At 33.1% G+C, this 20,033-nt stretch overlaps 5 protein-coding genes across 6 annotated transcripts in view; 1 reads left to right on the top strand and 4 right to left on the bottom strand.

Moving 5' to 3' along the window:
• LOC100651408 overlaps window positions 1-20,033 on the top strand; it is a 79,407-nt gene that overhangs the window by 18,559 nt on the left and 40,815 nt on the right. Inside the window, exons 5-9 of the mRNA XM_048408933.1 lie at window positions 676-818; window positions 4,638-4,711; window positions 5,127-5,304; window positions 10,279-10,353; window positions 18,762-18,836. The gene's annotated coding sequence lies outside the window, so the exon portion shown is untranslated. The remainder of the gene's footprint in view (window positions 1-675; window positions 819-4,637; window positions 4,712-5,126; window positions 5,305-10,278; window positions 10,354-18,761; window positions 18,837-20,033) is intronic.
• On the bottom strand, window positions 835-3,121 carry LOC105666099. The gene is made up of 2 exons (XM_048408489.1): window positions 2,491-3,121; window positions 835-1,956 (listed from the first exon to the last, which is right to left on the bottom strand). Exons 1-2 carry the CDS (start codon window positions 2,916-2,918, stop codon window positions 1,737-1,739), a joined length of 648 nt encoding a protein of 215 aa, XP_048264446.1. The 5' UTR covers window positions 2,919-3,121; the 3' UTR covers window positions 835-1,736.
• On the bottom strand, window positions 5,345-6,283 carry LOC105666100 (odorant receptor 13a-like). Its single transcript, XM_020864460.2, has 3 exons — window positions 5,904-6,283; window positions 5,596-5,695; window positions 5,345-5,513 (listed from the first exon to the last, which is right to left on the bottom strand). Exons 1-3 carry the CDS (start codon window positions 6,281-6,283, stop codon window positions 5,355-5,357), a joined length of 639 nt encoding a protein of 212 aa, XP_020720119.2. The 3' UTR covers window positions 5,345-5,354.
• On the bottom strand, window positions 7,217-10,103 carry LOC105666101 (odorant receptor 4). Its single transcript, XM_048408944.1, has 6 exons — window positions 9,226-10,103; window positions 8,579-9,029; window positions 8,249-8,348; window positions 8,013-8,135; window positions 7,788-7,946; window positions 7,217-7,313 (listed from the first exon to the last, which is right to left on the bottom strand). Exons 1-6 carry the CDS (start codon window positions 9,503-9,505, stop codon window positions 7,257-7,259), a joined length of 1,170 nt encoding a protein of 389 aa, XP_048264901.1. The 5' UTR covers window positions 9,506-10,103; the 3' UTR covers window positions 7,217-7,256.
• Window positions 13,509-18,692, bottom strand: LOC100651043 (odorant receptor 13a-like). Of its 2 annotated transcripts, XR_007225211.1 has the most exons (8): window positions 18,185-18,692; window positions 17,750-18,022; window positions 17,104-17,554; window positions 16,771-16,870; window positions 16,535-16,657; window positions 16,308-16,466; window positions 13,749-14,569; window positions 13,509-13,644 (listed from the first exon to the last, which is right to left on the bottom strand). XR_007225211.1 is itself a non-coding variant. In XM_048408935.1 (7 exons), exons 1-7 carry the CDS (start codon window positions 18,198-18,200, stop codon window positions 14,213-14,215), a joined length of 1,479 nt encoding a protein of 492 aa, XP_048264892.1. In that variant the 5' UTR covers window positions 18,201-18,692; the 3' UTR covers window positions 13,509-14,212. The 2 variants fall into 2 exon arrangements, 1 of the variants encoding a protein (XP_048264892.1); XM_048408935.1 differs by having other exon boundaries at window positions 13,509-14,569.

The raw sequence follows: 20,033 nt of genomic DNA, 5'->3' as shown, positions 1-20,033 counted from the left end.
TTCATGCGCATTATGATATCAATTATTCGTGAATGCGTAGTTCAGCGTCGTTCTCAACTTTATGTCTCAGTAAGTTGGATCTGTCATTACAGTTTGACTGTTACAAGTATGTATTCATCCGTAATTATTCACAACCTCCTCCACGATACGAGGAAATAAAAGAGAAGCAGGTGATGCCTGTGCTTTTGCAGCTTTCTTACACTATACTACGCTCTTTTCATGGATGTGCGTCAAGTTTGCAAGTAAACAAATTTAATTCCATCGAGCAAATTATCCATCAATAATTACGATTATTATTGGAAGTTAATTTAAAGAAATATACTAAAATATTCTTTCCTTAACACCTCTTATATCAAGTTGGTGGACAGTTGTAAAATCCGCTGAAGTATAGTATCGCCTATTGTTTATTTTCCATTGCATATTGGACAGAAACACAGCCCATCGAGGTTTCTAAAACAAAAATAGCTTGTTTTGCATATATTTATGCAAATTTGTATGTATGTAATATATAATATCGGCCACTCCAAGCTTTTTTGTTATATCTTGGACTAGAATCAGCAATAATCACAATTTAAAAAATGTGTTTGCAATACAAACGGACTTAATAAAAGCAGTGATATTAATTTTGTGAAGCTCAGTATTTAGAATTGACGACATTTTCTAATTTCATTTCAGTTGCCAACAGATTGAACCTGATAAAAAGAATTTGATGTGTATTGGTCGACTGCTGATTGGTTGGATGCTGGACGAGAAACATGTGGAAACCTTTTAGATCGTAATGTATATAATATACAAAGAAAATTGAAAAGTTGGGGCAGGTAATTACAATTAATAGATTAGATATAGTATATACAATAAAAAAAATAGTAAAAATCATTTACTTACCTGACAAATAAAATATCAGCACCATAAAGAAAAACTTCTCACATTCGGAATATCAACATACACGTTTAATATGTCAGGACAGTGAAAGCAGTGGAACAAACTGGAACTAACAAACTAGAACTAGAACTAACAAGCTAGAACTAATTTTAGTCGCTATTGTATGCCGGTCAGTACCGTAGGATTCTCCCCTATATATATTTATTTATTTTTCGGCTTTGCAGCCCGAAAAGGGAGACTTGGATTAAATATTTTTCAAACTCCCATTCGATCCTATATTTTTTCTAGAGTATCGTCACATCTAAAGACTTGCACGTATATTATTACACACATAAAAAAATTACATACGCCATTATGTTACTTACAAATAACAGTAACACTTATTCTTTATTCATTTTATCCTCATATTTAACGTTTACGATAAAAACGCTGTCTAAGAATACCGTGAACACCGTGTACATATTTTTTCATTTCTTAATCTATATACAATATCGCATATCTATTTTTTAGTTTAGTTCTCTATATTCTCTATATTCGTACGCTTTTTTCTTCTACTATATCCACCTTTCTTAATACCCTAGAAAGTAACCTATAGTATTTGAATTGCGAGATATTTTTGTATCTTTTACACAGGATGTGTTTCAGAATTTGGTACCTAAATTGTATCGATATATTTTGAGCCTATAGTCAGTGCTGCTAGAATTGATCAGCAATTGAACAGCAATCATCTAATATTTGTCATAATTTTTGTTGTGTTAACAATTGACAATGCGTTATAAATTGGTCACTGTAGCTGTCAGACCCTTCGCAATTTATGACAGAATTGTTAAGAATGTTTGTGTTCGTAAATCGTATTAGAACTCGTTTACACTTACCTGAGTATATAGCGCTAGAGTAAACCAATAAAATCTGCCTGCTGTAATTTTTAACGGTGAAGATCTGGCACGGCACATAATAATTACAAGCCATTTTGCACTCTTGGGAGGTAAATTGTACCATTCGGCATAGTACGCCGTGTTAGCTATTTCCGTACTCTGAAAAATTGCGAATTTTAATAATTTCTCATCACCGAAAACGTCGATTAATTAATTTGCTTTTTATAAGAAGTACCTCGGCTGCTAGTTTTTCTCCCATGTAACAATATAGGAACAATTGCAACATCACGTAAACTACGTATAACAACAGAAACGTAATTTGGAAAATCACGTATTCCATTGCTTCCTCTTCAAATGACTATAAATTAAATTATGTCAAAGCTGATGTATTTATTTTAGAAAATTCCTTGATATTTTTATCTTCGTACCATAATGATTTGATAAGACTGAGAGCATATTTGAATAGTGCAACCCAGCATTTGAAGCAGAAGCATCATGTTGAAAGAATTCTCTATCGTTGCCGCGAACCTTAGATGTACATACGACGTGATTAATATTTGCCAAACGGCGGCTAAATTATGCAATTACATGTTGAAACAAAGAAAATAAAAAGAAACAAGAAAATTTTGATTTAAGATATTCATATTTCATGAATACCCTTATTATAATTTATTCTCTTTATTGTGTACCTTTCCTACCATCTTCAATAAGAGAATATTTTTAGAATACGAACCTGTTAATATATTCGTGCTTCTGAATAATTTTCTGCAACTTCGTTTCTACATCTTTCTTACTGTACGTATGAATCTTCCGTAAATCGTCTCTTAAATTCGAAAGCTGTCCACAGACATGAAAAATCAGCAGGACGACAAAAGTATCTATAGCTGTGTAGGTATTCGCTGCATAAACGGTAGCGACGAATTGACCGATCATCGTCAATTCGAAATTTGGACTGATGCTGGTGTTGTAGGGGAAATAGCCACGAAAGAACAGTGCGCTGTCGTTGTATCTCACGTTAGATAGTCGTGCAGGTAGAAAAGCGAGAACGACGATGTTAACCATCAATGTGCTTCTCATGGTAGTCTTTCTGGTGATTATCGAGATGTTCACCATTGTTTCTCGTTCGGCTTCGTTCGTCACTGTGTCCCAATCGTTGACCATGCACTTTATCAGAGGTCTTAATGCTTGCAAGAGAAGAAAATGTCAGATAGATTACGTCTTGAATGTTCGTTTTGTGAAACAATTAGAATAAGACTAAAGAATATCTTAAAATATAATATAAATAGGTAACAGAATATAATAGAATAAAGCAATAGAATAAGATTTACAAAGTGGATGATCGACAGTATTTTTAGTTAAATAATAACGATAAATTTATTTTTGTTAATTCTTTAAATACTTACATTTACCTTTGAACCAAATAACTATTGTCTTCATAAGCGATAGCGTGATGGTAATGTTAGTCGACAGATTCTCGATCACCAAATCAGAGTCACTCGCGATCATAGGAAGGTTAATTGTTTGTGGAGCACATACGAAGCACAGCATCATGATACACGGTAAAAGAACGAGGTAACTGTAAGCTCGGTACCATTTCCTCTCTTCCGGCCAGATACCCATAAATCTCAGCATGTAATAGTTCCAACCGCACATATACTTTACATCTATATCACTATCTGTCATGAATAGGTACTTAAAGATATTTCAGAACCGTGAGATTAAATATACCTACAATTTTTCTTATTCACTAGCTATAATATTATTTTAGAATATAATCTTCATTTTTCTTGTATTTTAAATCTAAATTATTATTGTCCAAAGAATAATTCTAGGCCGTCAAATTTAATATACGGTGTTTCTTTTTTTCTTTAAAAAATATAAATTTCCTTTTTCTTTTTTTGCCTTTTGTATATTATTCTCATTTACTTATTTATTTATTTCGAACAATTAGGATGTTATGTAAATTAATTTGATAAAACAAAAATTTCTACGGGCACTGCAATTTTTTTCGAATATGTTTAATTAAATTTGTAAAATTGTAAACTTACCTCGTTGGATATCTATAGAGGCATTTTTTCCCATAACTGAACTACCTGTTCTCACGTTCGAAAGCTACTCCGACGTTTTCCTTAGCGCGCGTCTCCTTCATGCGCGTTATGATATCAATTATTCGTGAATGCGTAGTTCAGCATCGTTCTCAACTTTGTCTCTAAGTAAGTTGGATCTATCATTACAGTTTGGTTATTACAAGTGTTCATCTGCAATTATTCACAACCTCTTCCACGATACGAGGGAATAAAAGCGAAACAGGGGCCGCATTACGTTTTTACAATATTGTTAACTTAGCACTACATTCCTTTCATGGATACGACTCAAAGTTTATAAGCAAAAGAATTTTTTCAATTTTATTGAGCAAATATTTCACCAGTAATAAACACCTATTATTGAAAGTAAACGTTTTCGAAATTTATTAAAATAATAAATACAATAGCCAGTAACTTTATAAAATAAAAAATATGTAATTTATAAAATTAAGATTTTCAACTAATAGAATTATATTTATATGGTTTACGTTTAAGGGTTAGATTTAATGCATCTCTAGAATTAACTTAGGAAAATCAGATCTGTCAAATTTTCCATTTAAATTAAGACTTCAGGTAATTTCACAGATCTGTACAAGAACAGTCTTTCCCTGTTGATTGCAATGATAAAACGTATAGATAGTTCTATGCTATACATTTATTTATATCTATCTTGTGATCTTTTATGTTGTATTGCAAAAGTGCAAATGCGTATTGTATTCGTGATAATAATATCATTATGTTCTTGCAATTTTAAAATGTGAAATGCATTTTTCTATTCCGTACCTTTTCTTTTCAGGAAGTTAATCTGGCGAATTTGAAAGGACGAGCAAATCAATAAAATCTTTGGGTGGGATACTATTTCTATAAAGTGTGAGTTTTATCAACATCTCAATTTTTTTATGGTTTTATCAAGTTTTCCGAATATACAATTTCTTCGTATTAAATCTTCATTCCTTCGGATAAAAGTATCCTTATGGGATTATATGAATGTTGATATAGAACTCTGAATAGATATCAAAATATTTATTCCGTAAGTAGTGTGATTTTATAAAATACGCAGTGTGCTGTGTTTCTTATTATCCTAAACGAGAACAAACATTTGTCACCCATACGATTATGTTACTTTTCATCGATCAGTCTACATTTCATAACTAACAATATAAGATATCAAATAGAAATTTTTAGAACTTGAAAAAATATTATTTTGAACTCTTCAGATGCATGTTTAAATGTTTGTAAAAGTTCACGAAAAAATAATTTAGTTCTATGATCGTTTGATTCACAGTATCAAATTCGAGGGAGAAGGAACTGAATTTTCCAGCTGTTCCTTGAAACGATACTTTCGCTCGACACACCACGATAATTAATGAAATGATGTCTTTCGGTGGTAAATGCCAGTTGCAATCGTACACTGATTGTCCAACACCAGCACTCTGAAAGCAAAGCTTCTATTAGTGCATTGGGTGCGTAACTTGGAAGAAAGAAATGAACCTTTTTATAAGCATTTTAACCTTTAGACAAATTTTCTATTTATATATAAATAACTCACTTGTCCACGAAGCATTTCACCCACATGGTCATAAGTGAGAAGAAGCAGCACAGTATAAATTACGTGTATGATGAGAAATATCATTCCAACTATTGGCAGGTCCGCTTGCACCTGATTTACGGACTAAAACGGAAAAGAACCTGCATTACGTACCAATTTCTTTTCTCGTCGAATAAATATCGATATAATATTAACTTTAGCATACGGTTATCATACGGCATCCAGTTAGACAATACAACGACGTGCAGATTATAACCCGAATAAGTATCGTGAAGTTGAAACGATCTTCCAGGATCGCGGCAAACCTTGGAACAAGCGCTTCTTTTAAATTTGTTTACTAGTTATTTCCTGAACGATTTTTCGTTCTGCTAAATCGTCTAACATTTCCTTTTTTCTTTATTATTTTGAAATAATCTCTTTCACTAATTGGATTGCGAAACAAATCTCTTTCCAATATTGATTTCTTAATTCGCGCAAACACTTTTAGAGTACTGATAAATCGTTTCTACCAACCTAGACAACTGATTGTCCTGGTTCACAGTGAATCTCAGTCGTTCATAGAACTTTGCGTAATTATTCTTTTTCGTCGCGTATGTCGGATCCTCGAGAGCCATCCTAAGAACAGTTAATTGACCGCACAAGTATAACACGAGAACCGCAAGGAACGTGTCGAAACAAGAATAGCATATCGCGGTTAACACAGAGCTCATGAATTGTCCCGGCCATGCGATCTCAAAATTTTGACTCTTGCTGATGTCGTAAGGGGACGTAGCTGGATGAAGTGCTCCTAGATCAGCTTCTGACACGCTTTGTGTATTACTCTGCAAGCGGGGAAAAAGAAAGGATAGCATTCGAGGGTGAAAAGCAAAAGAGACGAGTGAACGGATACTCATTACGATCACTTATGATCTACAAGCAGATGTTCGGACGCTTCCATGTCTCGTTCGCTGTTCAAAATCGTACGGTAGCCGCGTACTGAGTAGTCACCGCTTACGAGAAAATTCGCACGTGCCAATTTCAATCATTCACACTCATACCCATTCGTCCTGTCAACCTGTTAGATCTGACCCTCGCAACAAGCTGACATTGTACACCACCTTATCTAATTTTCATAATTTATCTAGGAATGTGCTTAAAAATTCGCCAAATACTGATTAATTGTTTTCTTGATGTTTCGTGCCAATTAACGTGTATTATATAAGAATTTTTAATATTTGCAGAGGAAGTGTACGTGTCTATGTTTATATCTTTCTGCAAATGATTATTCGCTATCGAAAAATAGTTAGAAAATTAATTTTCGTAACATAATAACAGAAACATCATTGTTTTTGATTAAAGCTAGCCGTGCTGATATACAGACTGTCATCTATCCTCAGTATGTGCAAGTTTTCGCTTAAAAATAGCGTATAATTGTTGAGAAATGGAGAAAATAGCAGCGAATGAAGATAATATCTAACACTAACAACGTTAGTAATAAAAGTACCAGTTACAGTTAAGGTTCAAAACTGATTAAATATTTATCAATGGCATGTCTGCGGTTAGTCTCTGAGCAATCAAATACGAATAGGTTTAAAGTTGCTCAAAGAAACACCCTAAATATAATATCTCTAAAAAAAGAGAAAGAAGAAACGGGAGAATGTCAGGGTGCAGAAGGAAAGGTTCTGTGAGAAGTATTCGTGGTCTCGAGGAATCTCTTTAATAATTAATAATATCATTACTTTCCACAGTGCCTAATTTTTTGTCTCACCACTTTAATTTCGTTGCTCTGAGATATAATTTATCATTTAGAGAAATATACTAAAATATTCTTATCGTAGCTCTTCTTTTATCAAGTTGATAGACAGTTGTAAAATTTGCAGAACCATGTTATTTATTTTTCATTGCGAGTAGAACGGATACATACCCCATCGAGGTTTTTAAGACCTGAACACAAAGAAAAGATTGCTCTGTATATGCTTATGTAAATATGAGATATCATTACATATTTTTCTAACTCCTCCTCATTCCCAAATTTTTTTTGGAATATCGTCACATTTTTAGATTTACTTCTATCTACATTCCTCTGACATGTCTGAGACATATACACATATACCTACGGCTAGTAAATACGTAGACCTCCTGTATATACTTTTATTTCTCTTAACCTAATATCATATATCTACTTTTTGTCTCGGTTATAATTCTATGTCCTAAGACATTCGATCAATATATCACCGCTGCATTTATTCTACTTTCCTATATACATAAGATGTGTTCTAGGATTTACACAATCTCTATGCAAAAATTGGCACAACATTATAAATTGGTCACTGTATCTCTCGCATATGTCGCAATTTATGATGAAAGTTTTAGGAAAATTTGTATCCGTAAATTGTATTATACCTGCTTCACGCTTACCTGAGAGTATAGCACTAAGGTAAAGCAACAAAATCTTCCTGCTGTAATTTGTAAGGGTGAAGACCTGGCACGGCACATGATAATTACAAGCCATCTTGCATTCTTGGGAGGTAAATTGTACCATTCGGCATCGTACGCCGTATTGGCAATTTCTGTACTCTGAAAAAAATTGCAAATTTTATTTACCAAATATCGATTAATTTCTTATTTATAAAAAGTATGTACCTCGACAGTTAGCTTTTCGCCCATGTAACAATATAAGAGTAATTGCAACATCACGTAAATTACGTATATCAACAGAAATGTAATTTGCAAAATCATATGTTCTATCGCTTCCTCTCCAAGTGACTATAAATTAAATTACGAGAAAAATGATATATTATTTTGTTATTATAATACTCTTTGATGTATCCTTCGACAATGCATTATCCATTTGGAAATAAATGTTTTATTCTTCGTACCATAATAACTTGATAAGTCTGAGAGCATAGCTGAGTGGTGCAACCAAGCATTTGAAACAGTAGCATCATGTTGAAAGATTTCTCTATCGTTTCTGCGAACCTTAAATATACATGCGACGCGATTAATAATTGTCAGATGGTAACATTATGCATTTATATGTTAAGGCAAAGAAAGTAAAAGATGGACTTAGAAAGATTTTAAATTCTCGAATTTCAATTTCGTTACTTAGTATTTCATGATTCTTCTTATTATAATTTATACTCCTCACTGCGCTTCTTCTATTTTTCTTACCATCGTCAATAAAAGAACGATTTTTTTCTGATACAAACCTATTAATGTATACATGCCTTTGCACGATCTTCTGTAATTTCATTTCTACATTTTTGTCATCATACGAATGAATCTTCCTTAGATCGTCTCTCAGAATCGAAAGTTGTCCACAAACATGAAAAATCAACAGGACGACAAAAGTATCTACCGTTGTATATGTTATGGCTGTATAAAGAGCAGCCATCAATTGACCGATTAGTGTTAATTCGAAATTTGGACTGATCGTAGTATTGTAGGGGTAATAACCACGGTAAAACAGTTCCTTGTCGTTGTATATCATGCTAGACAATCGTGCAGGCAAAAAAGCTGCAACTACGATGTTGGCCAGCAGTATACTTCTTATCGTAATCTTTTTAGTGATCCTCGCGATGGTCACCATTTTTTCTCGATCTGCGTTGTTTGTCACTGTATCCCAGTCATTGGCCATGCATTTCAGCAAAGACTTTAATGCTTAGAACAGAAGAAAATGGCTAATAGTGTACGTCTTGATGGATCTTTTTGTGTAACAATTAGAATAATATAAAAGAATGTCTTAGAATGTAGATAGATAACAGAATATAATAGAATAAAACAGTAGAATAATATTTACAAAGTGGATATTCGGCAGTATTTTTAATTTAAAAAAAAATATTTTTGAAATGCTTACGTTTGCCTTTGATCCAAACAGCCATAGTCTTCATAAGAGAAATCGTGATAGTAATGTTAGTCGATAGATTCTCGATCACCAGATCAGAGTCACCCGCGATTATCGGAAGATTAATAGTTTGTGGAGCACAAATGAAGCACACCATCACGATACACGGTAACAGAATGAAGTAACTGGAAGATCGATTCCATTTCCTCTCTTCCGGCCAAATACCAATAAACTTCAGCATATTGTAGTTCCAACCGTACACATAGTTTAAATCTATGTCTCTATCTATCATAAATGTGTACTTAAAAAATGTTTCAGAATCGTAAGATTAAATATACCTATAATTTTTCTTTTTCTCTCCATGATATATTACTTAAAAATATAATTCCCTTTTTTTCTCACTTACTCATTTATTTTTTAGGTGGCAAAATAATAATTTCTGCAAGCACTGCAATTTTTTCCGAATATTTCTATATTAATATGTAAAATTACCTCGTTGGATATCCATAGGGGTCTTTTTTCTCGTAATTGAACCACCTGTTCTGACGTTCAAAAACTATCAGAACGTTTTTCACAGCGCATGTCACCTTGCTCAGTCAGAATGCTCATTATGATATCAATTATTCGTGAATATGTAGTTCAATGCCGATCTCAACTTTATGTCTAATTTTGGCAATTACGATTATTCGTTTGTAATTACTCGTAACTACTTCCAACATTCATGGAAATGAAAGAAAAACGAGGATTGTTCGCGTTTTTGCTACGTTATTAGTCCATACTGTCTTCCTTTCACGGATGTGCATCAAAATTTGCAAATAAAAAAATTTAATTTCATGGAGGAAGGAATTCATCAATAATTTCAATTATTAATAGAAGTTAACGTTGGAGAAATTTAGTTTAAGTAGCCAATATAATATCCAGAAATTGCATAAAATAAAAAATCTTATGATCTTGTATATTATGTAATAGAAGAACGAATGTCTATTACATTAGCCATACTAATGTCATCATTTTCTTAATATTTTAAAAGAAACAATACAATTTTGTATTTCATATTTTTTTCAGGCATGTTGCAATGAAAAATTGGGAGCAATGAAGAAATCAGCAACAGAAGAATCTTTGGTGTCACTCGTATAAAATGTGAGTTATACACACGCTTCAATTTTTTAATCACTTTATGAAATTCTTCAATAGTTTATGAAATTCTTTCATAATAAAGCTTTGTTCTTTCCGATGAAAGAACTCTTATGAGAGTATATGAATACCAAAATATCTATTCGATAAGTAGTGTAATTTTATAAAATTTTGTATAAAATCTTATGTTCATTGAACAGTTACATATATTAAAAATTCTACAGAATGATTATATCTTTTATAATGAAAAGTAACTAACCACGAAAATTTATCTGATGTAGCTTTTATAAATATATAGAACGGTTCTGTAACTGCGATATAGTCTTCCAAATGAAATTGGAAAGTTACTATATAATTTAATTCTTATGACATTTTTCTAATGAATAATATCCCGTGAGATGTGCGAAACATTAAGTAACATTTAGGTAAATATCGTTAAATGTGTACCTTCGTCGAAGTCCATTAGAAGTACACTCACGCGAACTGCACGATCAAACGACTGTCACGAATTTCTCGTTCTTTACACCAAAGAACGCATGCCCGTCTTGGCAGGTGAAAAACCACCTCATCACCTTTTTTCATGTGAAAATGATGCAAGTTTTGCAAGCATCGAAGTTTCGCGTCTACGAAGATAGACAAATTTTTTTAATCGTCTTCGCCTGCTAGCAAACTGTCTTCAACTTACTGACTAAGTTGTGTCTTCTTCCTTGAATAATTGATTGTCTTTATTGAGAAACTTTTACCATGGGATACACTACGTCCTTATTCGCATTTATGTGTTATCTAAATTCGATACCAAACTACTTCACATTTGTAAACGGAGACTTGTTCGTAGTACATGAGCAAAGGTAACGTAGGAAATTTTTAACTAACTTTAATTTACTTCAATCAATTTCAATTTCAATTATTACCGCGGTTCTTGTATTTTTCGTGCCTCGATATTGTTTTGGCTTCAACCGGGAAGTAGAGTTTCAATGTTTTAAGAAAATCTTTAGCATGTAAGCGAGAGGAGAACACATACATGTCAATATTATATGCACACAAATTGGATCAGGATAATGGGATCAGGTAAGTTTTTTCAGAAGAAAGTATTACTTAGCTTTGTCTTTTCTTCGAACGAGACCAGAAGTACCACGTTGTGGGTATTATGCATAATATGAATTATGTGAACTGCTAAATGTTAATGTCAACCCACTAAAAAGAACTGCTCTTACACTTTCCATAAATGCTGCTCCGGTACTACTAGCATACTATTGGTCTGACCTGAAGACACAGAAAATCATATCCCCTTATTGCACACGTGACTGTCACTGCCTTGGATGGACGCACGAATTTATAAACAAAGCATAGGGGATGCGAATGACGCGAAGAACCTTCCCCTAACTTGTGTACTCACCTGACTGCTGTCACAGCAAACCACATACTTTGTGTAAACCTTTGCTGATATGTGTGGTAGTAGCTTGGTATAAAATGGGAACAGCAAAAAGCATTTATGCATTACAAGTATACATATATCGAGTAGGATCATCAACTCGTTGGCGTAAGATCCAGGAAGAACTGAACCAAGATTCACTAAACTACACAAACGTACATTGTTTTGCTAGCAAACTGGGAAGCTTGCTCATTTTTTATCTGTACTCACCAAAGCAAATGGTGGCCAATTTTTGTTTGTTCTCAACAAATGTGATGAGAAAAGTATGGATGTATAAAAAGAGGGAACAATATCTTCAAGGTTTTCCGAGAAGCACTCGTGGTATCGAGAATTCTATATATATACTAAAACATTCTTTTCGTAACGCTTCTTTTATCAAGTTGATGGCCAGTTGTAAAATTCACAGATGTATGGGATCGTCCATTATTGATTTTTCATTCCGTGTCGAACAGAAACATACTCTATCGAAGTTTTTAAAACCTGAACACAAAAAGAAGGTTGTTCTGTATATGTTAATATTTGTATTACATATTTTTCTAATCCCTGCTCATTCCGAAACTTGTTTTAGAATACTGTCACATATAAAGACTTACATTCTTCTACTTATTTTATATTTAAGCTAAATCTTAAACCCGTAGGGTGTTCACGGATATATTAGCCACCTTCTTCCTTAATATTTTCGCAATGTTATGTAGTAGGAAAAAATAACCACGGAAAAATTTTACAGTTTCCTATGACCAATATAATAGCGTATATCGTTTGTTTATACTTGCAGTATCTTTCTAGAAACGATAGTGACATGCAGCTTTTTAAGCCCATCGTCTCCACAAATCGCATCATATGACATAAAAAGACATGCAGCAGTCCAGTTAAAAGATCGAAAATCATCTTCATTTCCGAAAATATAGTACACAACAATAACTCGTTTACACTTACCTGACAATAGAGCGCGAAAGTAAAGGAACAAAATCTGCCAGCTGTAATTTGTAAGGGTGAAGACCTGGCACGACACATAATAATTACAAGCCATCTTGCATTTTTGGGAGGTAAATTGTACCACTTGGTATTATAGGCTGTGTTTGCTATTTCTGTACTCTGAAAAAGTTGCAAATTTGAATAATTTCTTATCACTAGAAACGGCAATCTATTCATTTTTCTTTTCAAAAAAGTACCTCGGTTGCTAGTTCTTGTCCCATGCAATAATATAGAAACAGTTGCAATCTCATGTAAGCTATGAATATTAACAGAAATGAAATTTACAAAATCATGTGTTCCATTGTATTCTCTCCTAACGACTGCACATTAAAATATGAGAAAAATGATACATTATTTCATAATACATTTTGAAATTTTTTTTATGATATACTACTAAATCCTTATTACTTCGGGTAAAAGATTTCTTATGGGAGTACATGAATCTTGATATGGAACTCTGAATACATATCAAAATATTTATTCCGCAAGCAGTGTGACTTTATAAAATACGCAGTGTGCTGTGATTCTTATTATCCTAAACGAGAACAAACATTTGTCAACCATACGATTATGTTACTTTTAATCGATCAGTCTATATTTCATAGCTAACAATATGATAAAATATCAAATAGAAATTTTTAGAACTTGACAAAATATTATTTAGAACTCTTCAGATGCATGTTTAAATGTTTGTAAAAGTCCACGAAAAAATAATTTAGTTCTATGATCGTTTGATTCACAGTATCAAATTCGAGGGAGAAGGAACTGAATTTTCCAGCTGTTGTTTGAAACGATACTTTCGCTCGACACACCACGATAATTAATGAAATGATGTCTTTCGGTGGTAAATGCCAGTTAGAATCGTACGCTGATTGTCCAACATCAGCACTCTGAAAGCAAATCTTCTATTAGTGTAGTGGGCGCGTAACTTGGAAGAAAGAAATGAAACATTTAACCTTTAGACAAATTTTCTATTTATATATAAATAACTCACTTGTCCACGAAGCATTTCACCTACATGGTCATAAGTGAGAAGAAGCAGCGCAGTATAAATTACGTGTATGATGAGAAATATCATTCCAACTATTGGCAGGTCCGCTTGCACCTGATTTACGGACTAAAACGGAAAAGAACCTGCATTACGTACCAATTTCTTTTCTCGACGAATAAATATCGATATAATATTAACTTTAGCATACGGTTATCATACGGCATCCAGTCAGACAATACAACGACGTGCAGATTATAACCCGAATAAGTATCGCGAAGTTGAAACGATCTTCCAGGATCGCGGCAAACCTTGGAACAAACGCTTCTTTTAAATTTGTTTACTAGTTATTTCCTGAACGATTTTTCGTTCTGCTAAATCGTCTAACATTTCCTTTTTTCTTTATTATTTTGAAATAATCTCTTTCACTAATTGGATTGCGAAACAAATCTCTTTCAAATATTGATTTCTTAATTCGCGCAAACACTTTTAGAGTACTGATAAATCGTTTCTACCAACCTAGACAACTGATTGTCCTGGTTCACAGTGAATCTCAGTCGTTCATAGAACTTTGCGTAATTATTCTTTTTCGTCGCGTATGTCGGATCCTCGAGAGCCATCCTAAGAACAGTTAATTGACCGCACAAGTATAACACGAGAACCGCAAGGAACGTGTCGAAACAAGAATAGCATATCGCGGTTAACACAGAGCTCATGAATTGTCCCGGCCATGCGATCTCAAAATTTTGACTCTTGCTGATGTCGTAAGGGGACGTAGCTGGATGAAGTGCTCCTAGATCAGCTTCTGACACGCTTTGTGTATTACTCTGCAAGCGGGGAAAAAGAAAGGATAGCATTCAAGGGTGAAAAGCAAAAGAGATGAGTGAACGGATACTCATTACGATCACTTATGATCTACAAGCGGATGTTCGGACGCTTCCATGTCTCGTTCGCTGTTCAAAATCGTACGGTAGCCGCGTACTGAGTAGTCACCGCTTACGAGAAAATTCGCACGTGCCAATTTCAAACATTCACACTCATACCCATTCATCCTGTCAACCTGTTAGATCTGACCCTCGCAACAAGCTGACATTGTACACCACCTTATCTAATTTTCATAATTTATCTAGGAATGTGCTTAAAAATTCGCCAAATACTGATTAATTGTTTTCTTGATGATTCGTGCCAATTAACGTGTATTATATAAGATTTTTTAATATTTGCAGAGGAAGTGTACGTGTCTATGTTTATATCTTTCTGCAAATGATTATTCGCTATCGAAAAATAGTTAGAAAATTAATTTTCGTAACATAATAGCAGAAACATCATTGTTTTTGATTAAAGCTAGCCGTGCTGATATACAGACTGTCATCTATCCTCAGTGTGTCCAAGTTTTCGCTTAAAAATAGCGCATGATTGCTGAGAAATAGAAAAAATCGCAGTGAATGAAGATAATATCCAACACTAACAACGTTAGTAAAAAAAGTAACAGTTGCAGTTACCGTTCATAAACCGATTAATTATCCATCAATGTCTGCGGTTAGTCTCTGAGCAATCAAATACGAATAGGTTTAAAGTTGCTCAAAGAAACACTCTAAATATAGTATCTTAAAAAAAGAAAAAGAAGAAACGAGAGAATGTCAAGGAGCAGAAGGAAAGGTTTTTTGAGAAGTATTCGTGGTCTCGAGGAATCTCTTTAATAATTAATAATATCATTACTTTCCATAGTGCCTAATTTTTTGTCTCACCATTTTAATTCTCGTTGCTCTGAGATATAATTTATCATTTAGAGAAATATACTAAAATATTCTTATCGTAGCGCTTCTTTTATCAAGTTGATAGACAGTTGTAAAATTTGCAGAAATATATTATTTATTTTTCATTGCAAGTAGCACAGATACATACCCCATCGAGGTTTTTAAGACCTGAACACAAAGAAAAGATTGCTCTGTATTGTTTATGTAAATATGAGATATCATTACATATTTTTCTAACTCCTCCTCATTCCCAAATTTCTTTTGGAATATCATCACATTTTTAGATTTACTTCTATCTGCATTCCTCTGACATGTCTGGGACATATACACATATACCAACGGGTAGTAAATACGTGGACCTCCTGTATATACTTTTATTTCTCTTAATTTAATATCATATATCTACTTTCTGTCTCGGTTATAATTCTATGTCCTAAGACATTCGATCAATATATCACCGCTGCATTTATTCTACTTTTCGATATACATAAGATGTTTTCTAGGATTTACTATCTAAACTTTATCGATACATATCTTCTAAGGATAGGATTTGTCCTGATATAATTGAATTAAGAATCATCTAATACTTCTCTCAAACAGGATACCTATATTCTACTTGTATATAGAATTCTCACATTCCAACTTTTTGAATAAAATTGAACATTTTTCATGTGGACACAATCTCTATACAAAAATTGGCACAACATTATAAATTAGTTTCTGTATCTCTTGGATACGTCGCAATTTATGATGAAAGTTTTAGGAAAATTTGTATCCGTAAATTGCATTATACCTGCTACACGCTTACCTGAGAGTATAGCACTAAAGTAAAGCAACAAAATCTTCCTGCTGTAATTTGTAAGGGTGAAGACCTGGCACGGCACATGATAATTACAAGCCATCTTGCATTCTTGGGAGTTAAATTGTACCATTGGGCACTGTATGCCGTATTGGCAATTTCTGTACTCTGAAAAGAATTGCAAATTTTATTTACCAAAAATATCGATTAATTTTTTATTTATAAAAAGTATGTACCTCGACAGTTAGCTTTTCGCCCATGTAACAATATAAGAGTAATTGCAACATCACGTAAATTACGTATATCAACAGAAATGTAATTTGCAAAATCATATGTTCTATCGCTTCCTCTCCAAGTGACTATAAATTAAATTACGAGAAAAATGATATATTATATTGTTATTATAATACTTTTTACTCTATCCTTCGACAATATATTATACATTTGGAAATAAATGTTTTATTCTTCGTACCATAAGAACTTGGTAAGTCTGAGAGCATAGCTGAGTGGTGCAACCCAGCATTTGAAACAGAAGCATCATATTAAAAGAATCCTCTATCGTTTCTGCGAACCTTAAAAATACACACGACGCGATTAGTAATAGTCAGATGGTAACATTATGCATTTATGTGTCAAGACAAAGAAAGTAGAAGATGGACCTAGAATGATTTTAAATTCTTGAATTTCAATTTCGATAATTAATATTTCATGATTCTTCTTATTATAATTCATACTCAGTCATTGCTGTGCTTCTTCAATCTTTCTTGCCATCGTCAACAAAGGAACGATTTTTTCTAATACAAACCTATTAATGTATACATGCTTTTGCACGATCTTCTGTAATTTCATTTCTACATTTTTGTTATCATACGAATGAATCTTCCTTAGATCGTCTCTCAAAATCGAAAGTTGTCCACAGACATGAAAAATCAACAAGACGACAAAAGTATCTACCGTTGTATATGTTATGGCTGCATAAAGAGCAGCCATTAATTGACCGATTAGTGTCAATTCGAAATTTGGACTGATCGTAGTATTGTAGGGGTAATAACCACGGTAAAACAGTTCTTTGTCGTTGTATATCATGCTAGACAATCGTGCAGGCAAAAAAGCTACAATTACGATGTTGGCCAGCAGTATGCTTCTTATCGTAATCTTTTTAGTGATTCTCGCGATGTTCACCATTTTTTCTCGGTCGGCATTGTTTGTCACTGTGTTCCAGTCATTGGCCATGCATCTCAACAAAGACTTTAATGCTTACAACAGAAGAAAATGGCTAATAGAATAAGTCTTTATGGATCTTTTTGCGTAACAATTAGAATAATATAAAAGAATGTCTTCGAATGTAGATAGATAACAGAATATAATAGAATAAAATAGTAGAATAATATTTACAAAGTGGACATTCGGCAGTATTTTTAATTTAGAAAAAACATTTTTGAAATTCTTACGTTTGCCTTTGATCCAAACAGCCATAGTCTTCATAAGCGAAATCGTGATAGTAATGTTAGTCGATAGATTCTCGATCACCAGATCAGAGTCACCCGCGATTATTGAAAGATTAAAAGTTTGTGGAGCACAAATGAAGCACACCATCACAATACACGGCAATAGAACGAAGTAACTGTAAGGTCGGTTCCATTTCCTCTCTTCCGGCCAAATACCCATAAACTTCAGCATGTTGTAGTTCCAACCGTACATATAGTTTAAATCTATGTCTCTATCTATCATAAATGCGTACTTAAGCAATATTTATTTTTTTTCTCTATGACATATTACTTAAAAATACAATTTCCAAAAATATTTATTTTTAAAGTGGTAAAACAGAAATTTCTGCAAGCATTGCAATTCTTTCCGAATATTTCTGTATTAATACTTAAAATTACCTCGTTGGATATCCATAGGAGCCCTTTTTCTCGTAACTGAACCACCTGTTCTGACGTTCAAAAACTATCAGGACGTTTTTCACAGCGCATGTCGTCTTGCTCAGTCAGAATGCTTATTATGATATCAATTATTCGTGAATACGTAGTTCAGTGTCGTTCTCAACTTTATGTCTAATTTTGGCTATTGCGGTTATTCGTCTGTAATTACTCATAACTACTTCCAACATTCATGGAAATGAAAGAAAAACGAGGATTGTTCGCGTTTTTGCTACGTTATTAGTCCATACTGTCTTCCTTTCACGGATGTGCATCAAAATTTGCAAATAAAAAAATTTAATTTCGTGGAGGAAATAATTCATCAATAATTACAAATATTACTGAGAGTTAATATTGTCGGATAAATTTGTTTATGCGGCGAATTTGATATCGAGAAATTGCATAAAATAAAAAAATCTTATGATCTTGTATATTGTGTAATAAAAGAACGAATGTCTATTATATTAGCCATACTAATGTCATCATTTTCTTAATATTTTAAAAGAAACAATACAATTTTGTATTTCATATTTTTTTTTAGGCATGTTGCAATGACAAATTGGGAGCAATGAAGAAATCACCAACAGAAGAATCTTTGGTGTCACTTGTACAAAATGTGAGTTATACACACGCCTCAGTTTTTTAATCACTTTATCGAATTCTTCAATTGTTTATGGAATTCGTTCGTAATAGAGCTTTGTTCTTTCCGATAAAAAAACTCTTATGAGAATATATGAATACCAAAATATCTATTCGATGAGTAGTGTAATTTTATAAAATTCTGTATAATATCTTACGTTCATTGAACAGTTACATATATTAACAATTCTATAGAATGATTATATCTTTTATAATGAAAAGTAACTGTCCGTGAAAGTTCGTCTGATGTAGCTTTTATAAATATCTAGGATGATTCTGTAACTGGAATATACTTTCCCAGATGAAATTGGAGAGTTACTATATAATTTAATTCTTATGACATTTTTTATTGCATAGTACCCCAATGAGATGTGTGAAACATTAAGTAACATTTAGGAAAGTATCGTTAAATATGTACCTGCTTGAAAGTCCAATAGAAGTACACGCACGCGAGCTGCACGATCAAAGGACTGTCACGAATTTCTCGTTCTTTACACCAAAGAAGAACGCATGCCCGTCTTGGCAGGTGAAAAACCACCTCATCACTCTTTTTCATGTGAAAATGATGCAACTTGGAAGTGTGCAAGCATCGAAGTTTCGCGTCTACGAGGATAGACAAATTTTTTTAATCGTCTTCGCCTGCTAGCAAACTGTCTTCAACTTACTGACTAAGTTGTGTCTTCTTCCTTGAATAATTGATTGTCTTTATTGAGAAACTTTTACCATGGGACATACTACGTCCTTATTCGCATTTATGTGTTATCTAATTTCGGTACCAAGCTGCTTCACATTTGTAAACGGAGACTTGTTCGCAGTATACGAACAAACGTAACGTAGGAAATTTTTAACTAACTTTATTTTCTTCGATCAATTTAAATTTCAATTATTACTGCGGTTCTTGTATTTTTCGTGCCTCGGTATTGTTTTTGTTTCAACCGGGAGGTAGAGTTTCAATGTTTTAAGAAAATCTTTAGCATGTAAGTGAGACGGGAACACATAGATATCAATATTGTATGGAAACAAATTGTATCAGAAAAATATAAGACGAATGGAGGTTCATTTAATAATAAGAATAAGAAAGCACCTGCTTAATTAAAAGGGTAAGGTAGAAAATTGTCAAAAAATGGAAAAAGCTGTAGTTATGTATAAACTATTTTTTATAATGCTATTAAAT

The sequence above is a fragment of the Bombus terrestris genome, chromosome 9 (genome assembly GCF_910591885.1).
Source record: "Bombus terrestris chromosome 9, iyBomTerr1.2, whole genome shotgun sequence".
In the NCBI taxonomy this organism is placed as follows: domain Eukaryota; kingdom Metazoa; phylum Arthropoda; class Insecta; order Hymenoptera; family Apidae; genus Bombus; species Bombus terrestris.
The sequence above is the reverse complement of the archived record's forward strand: the minus strand, read 5'-3'. Positions and strand labels throughout refer to the sequence as shown.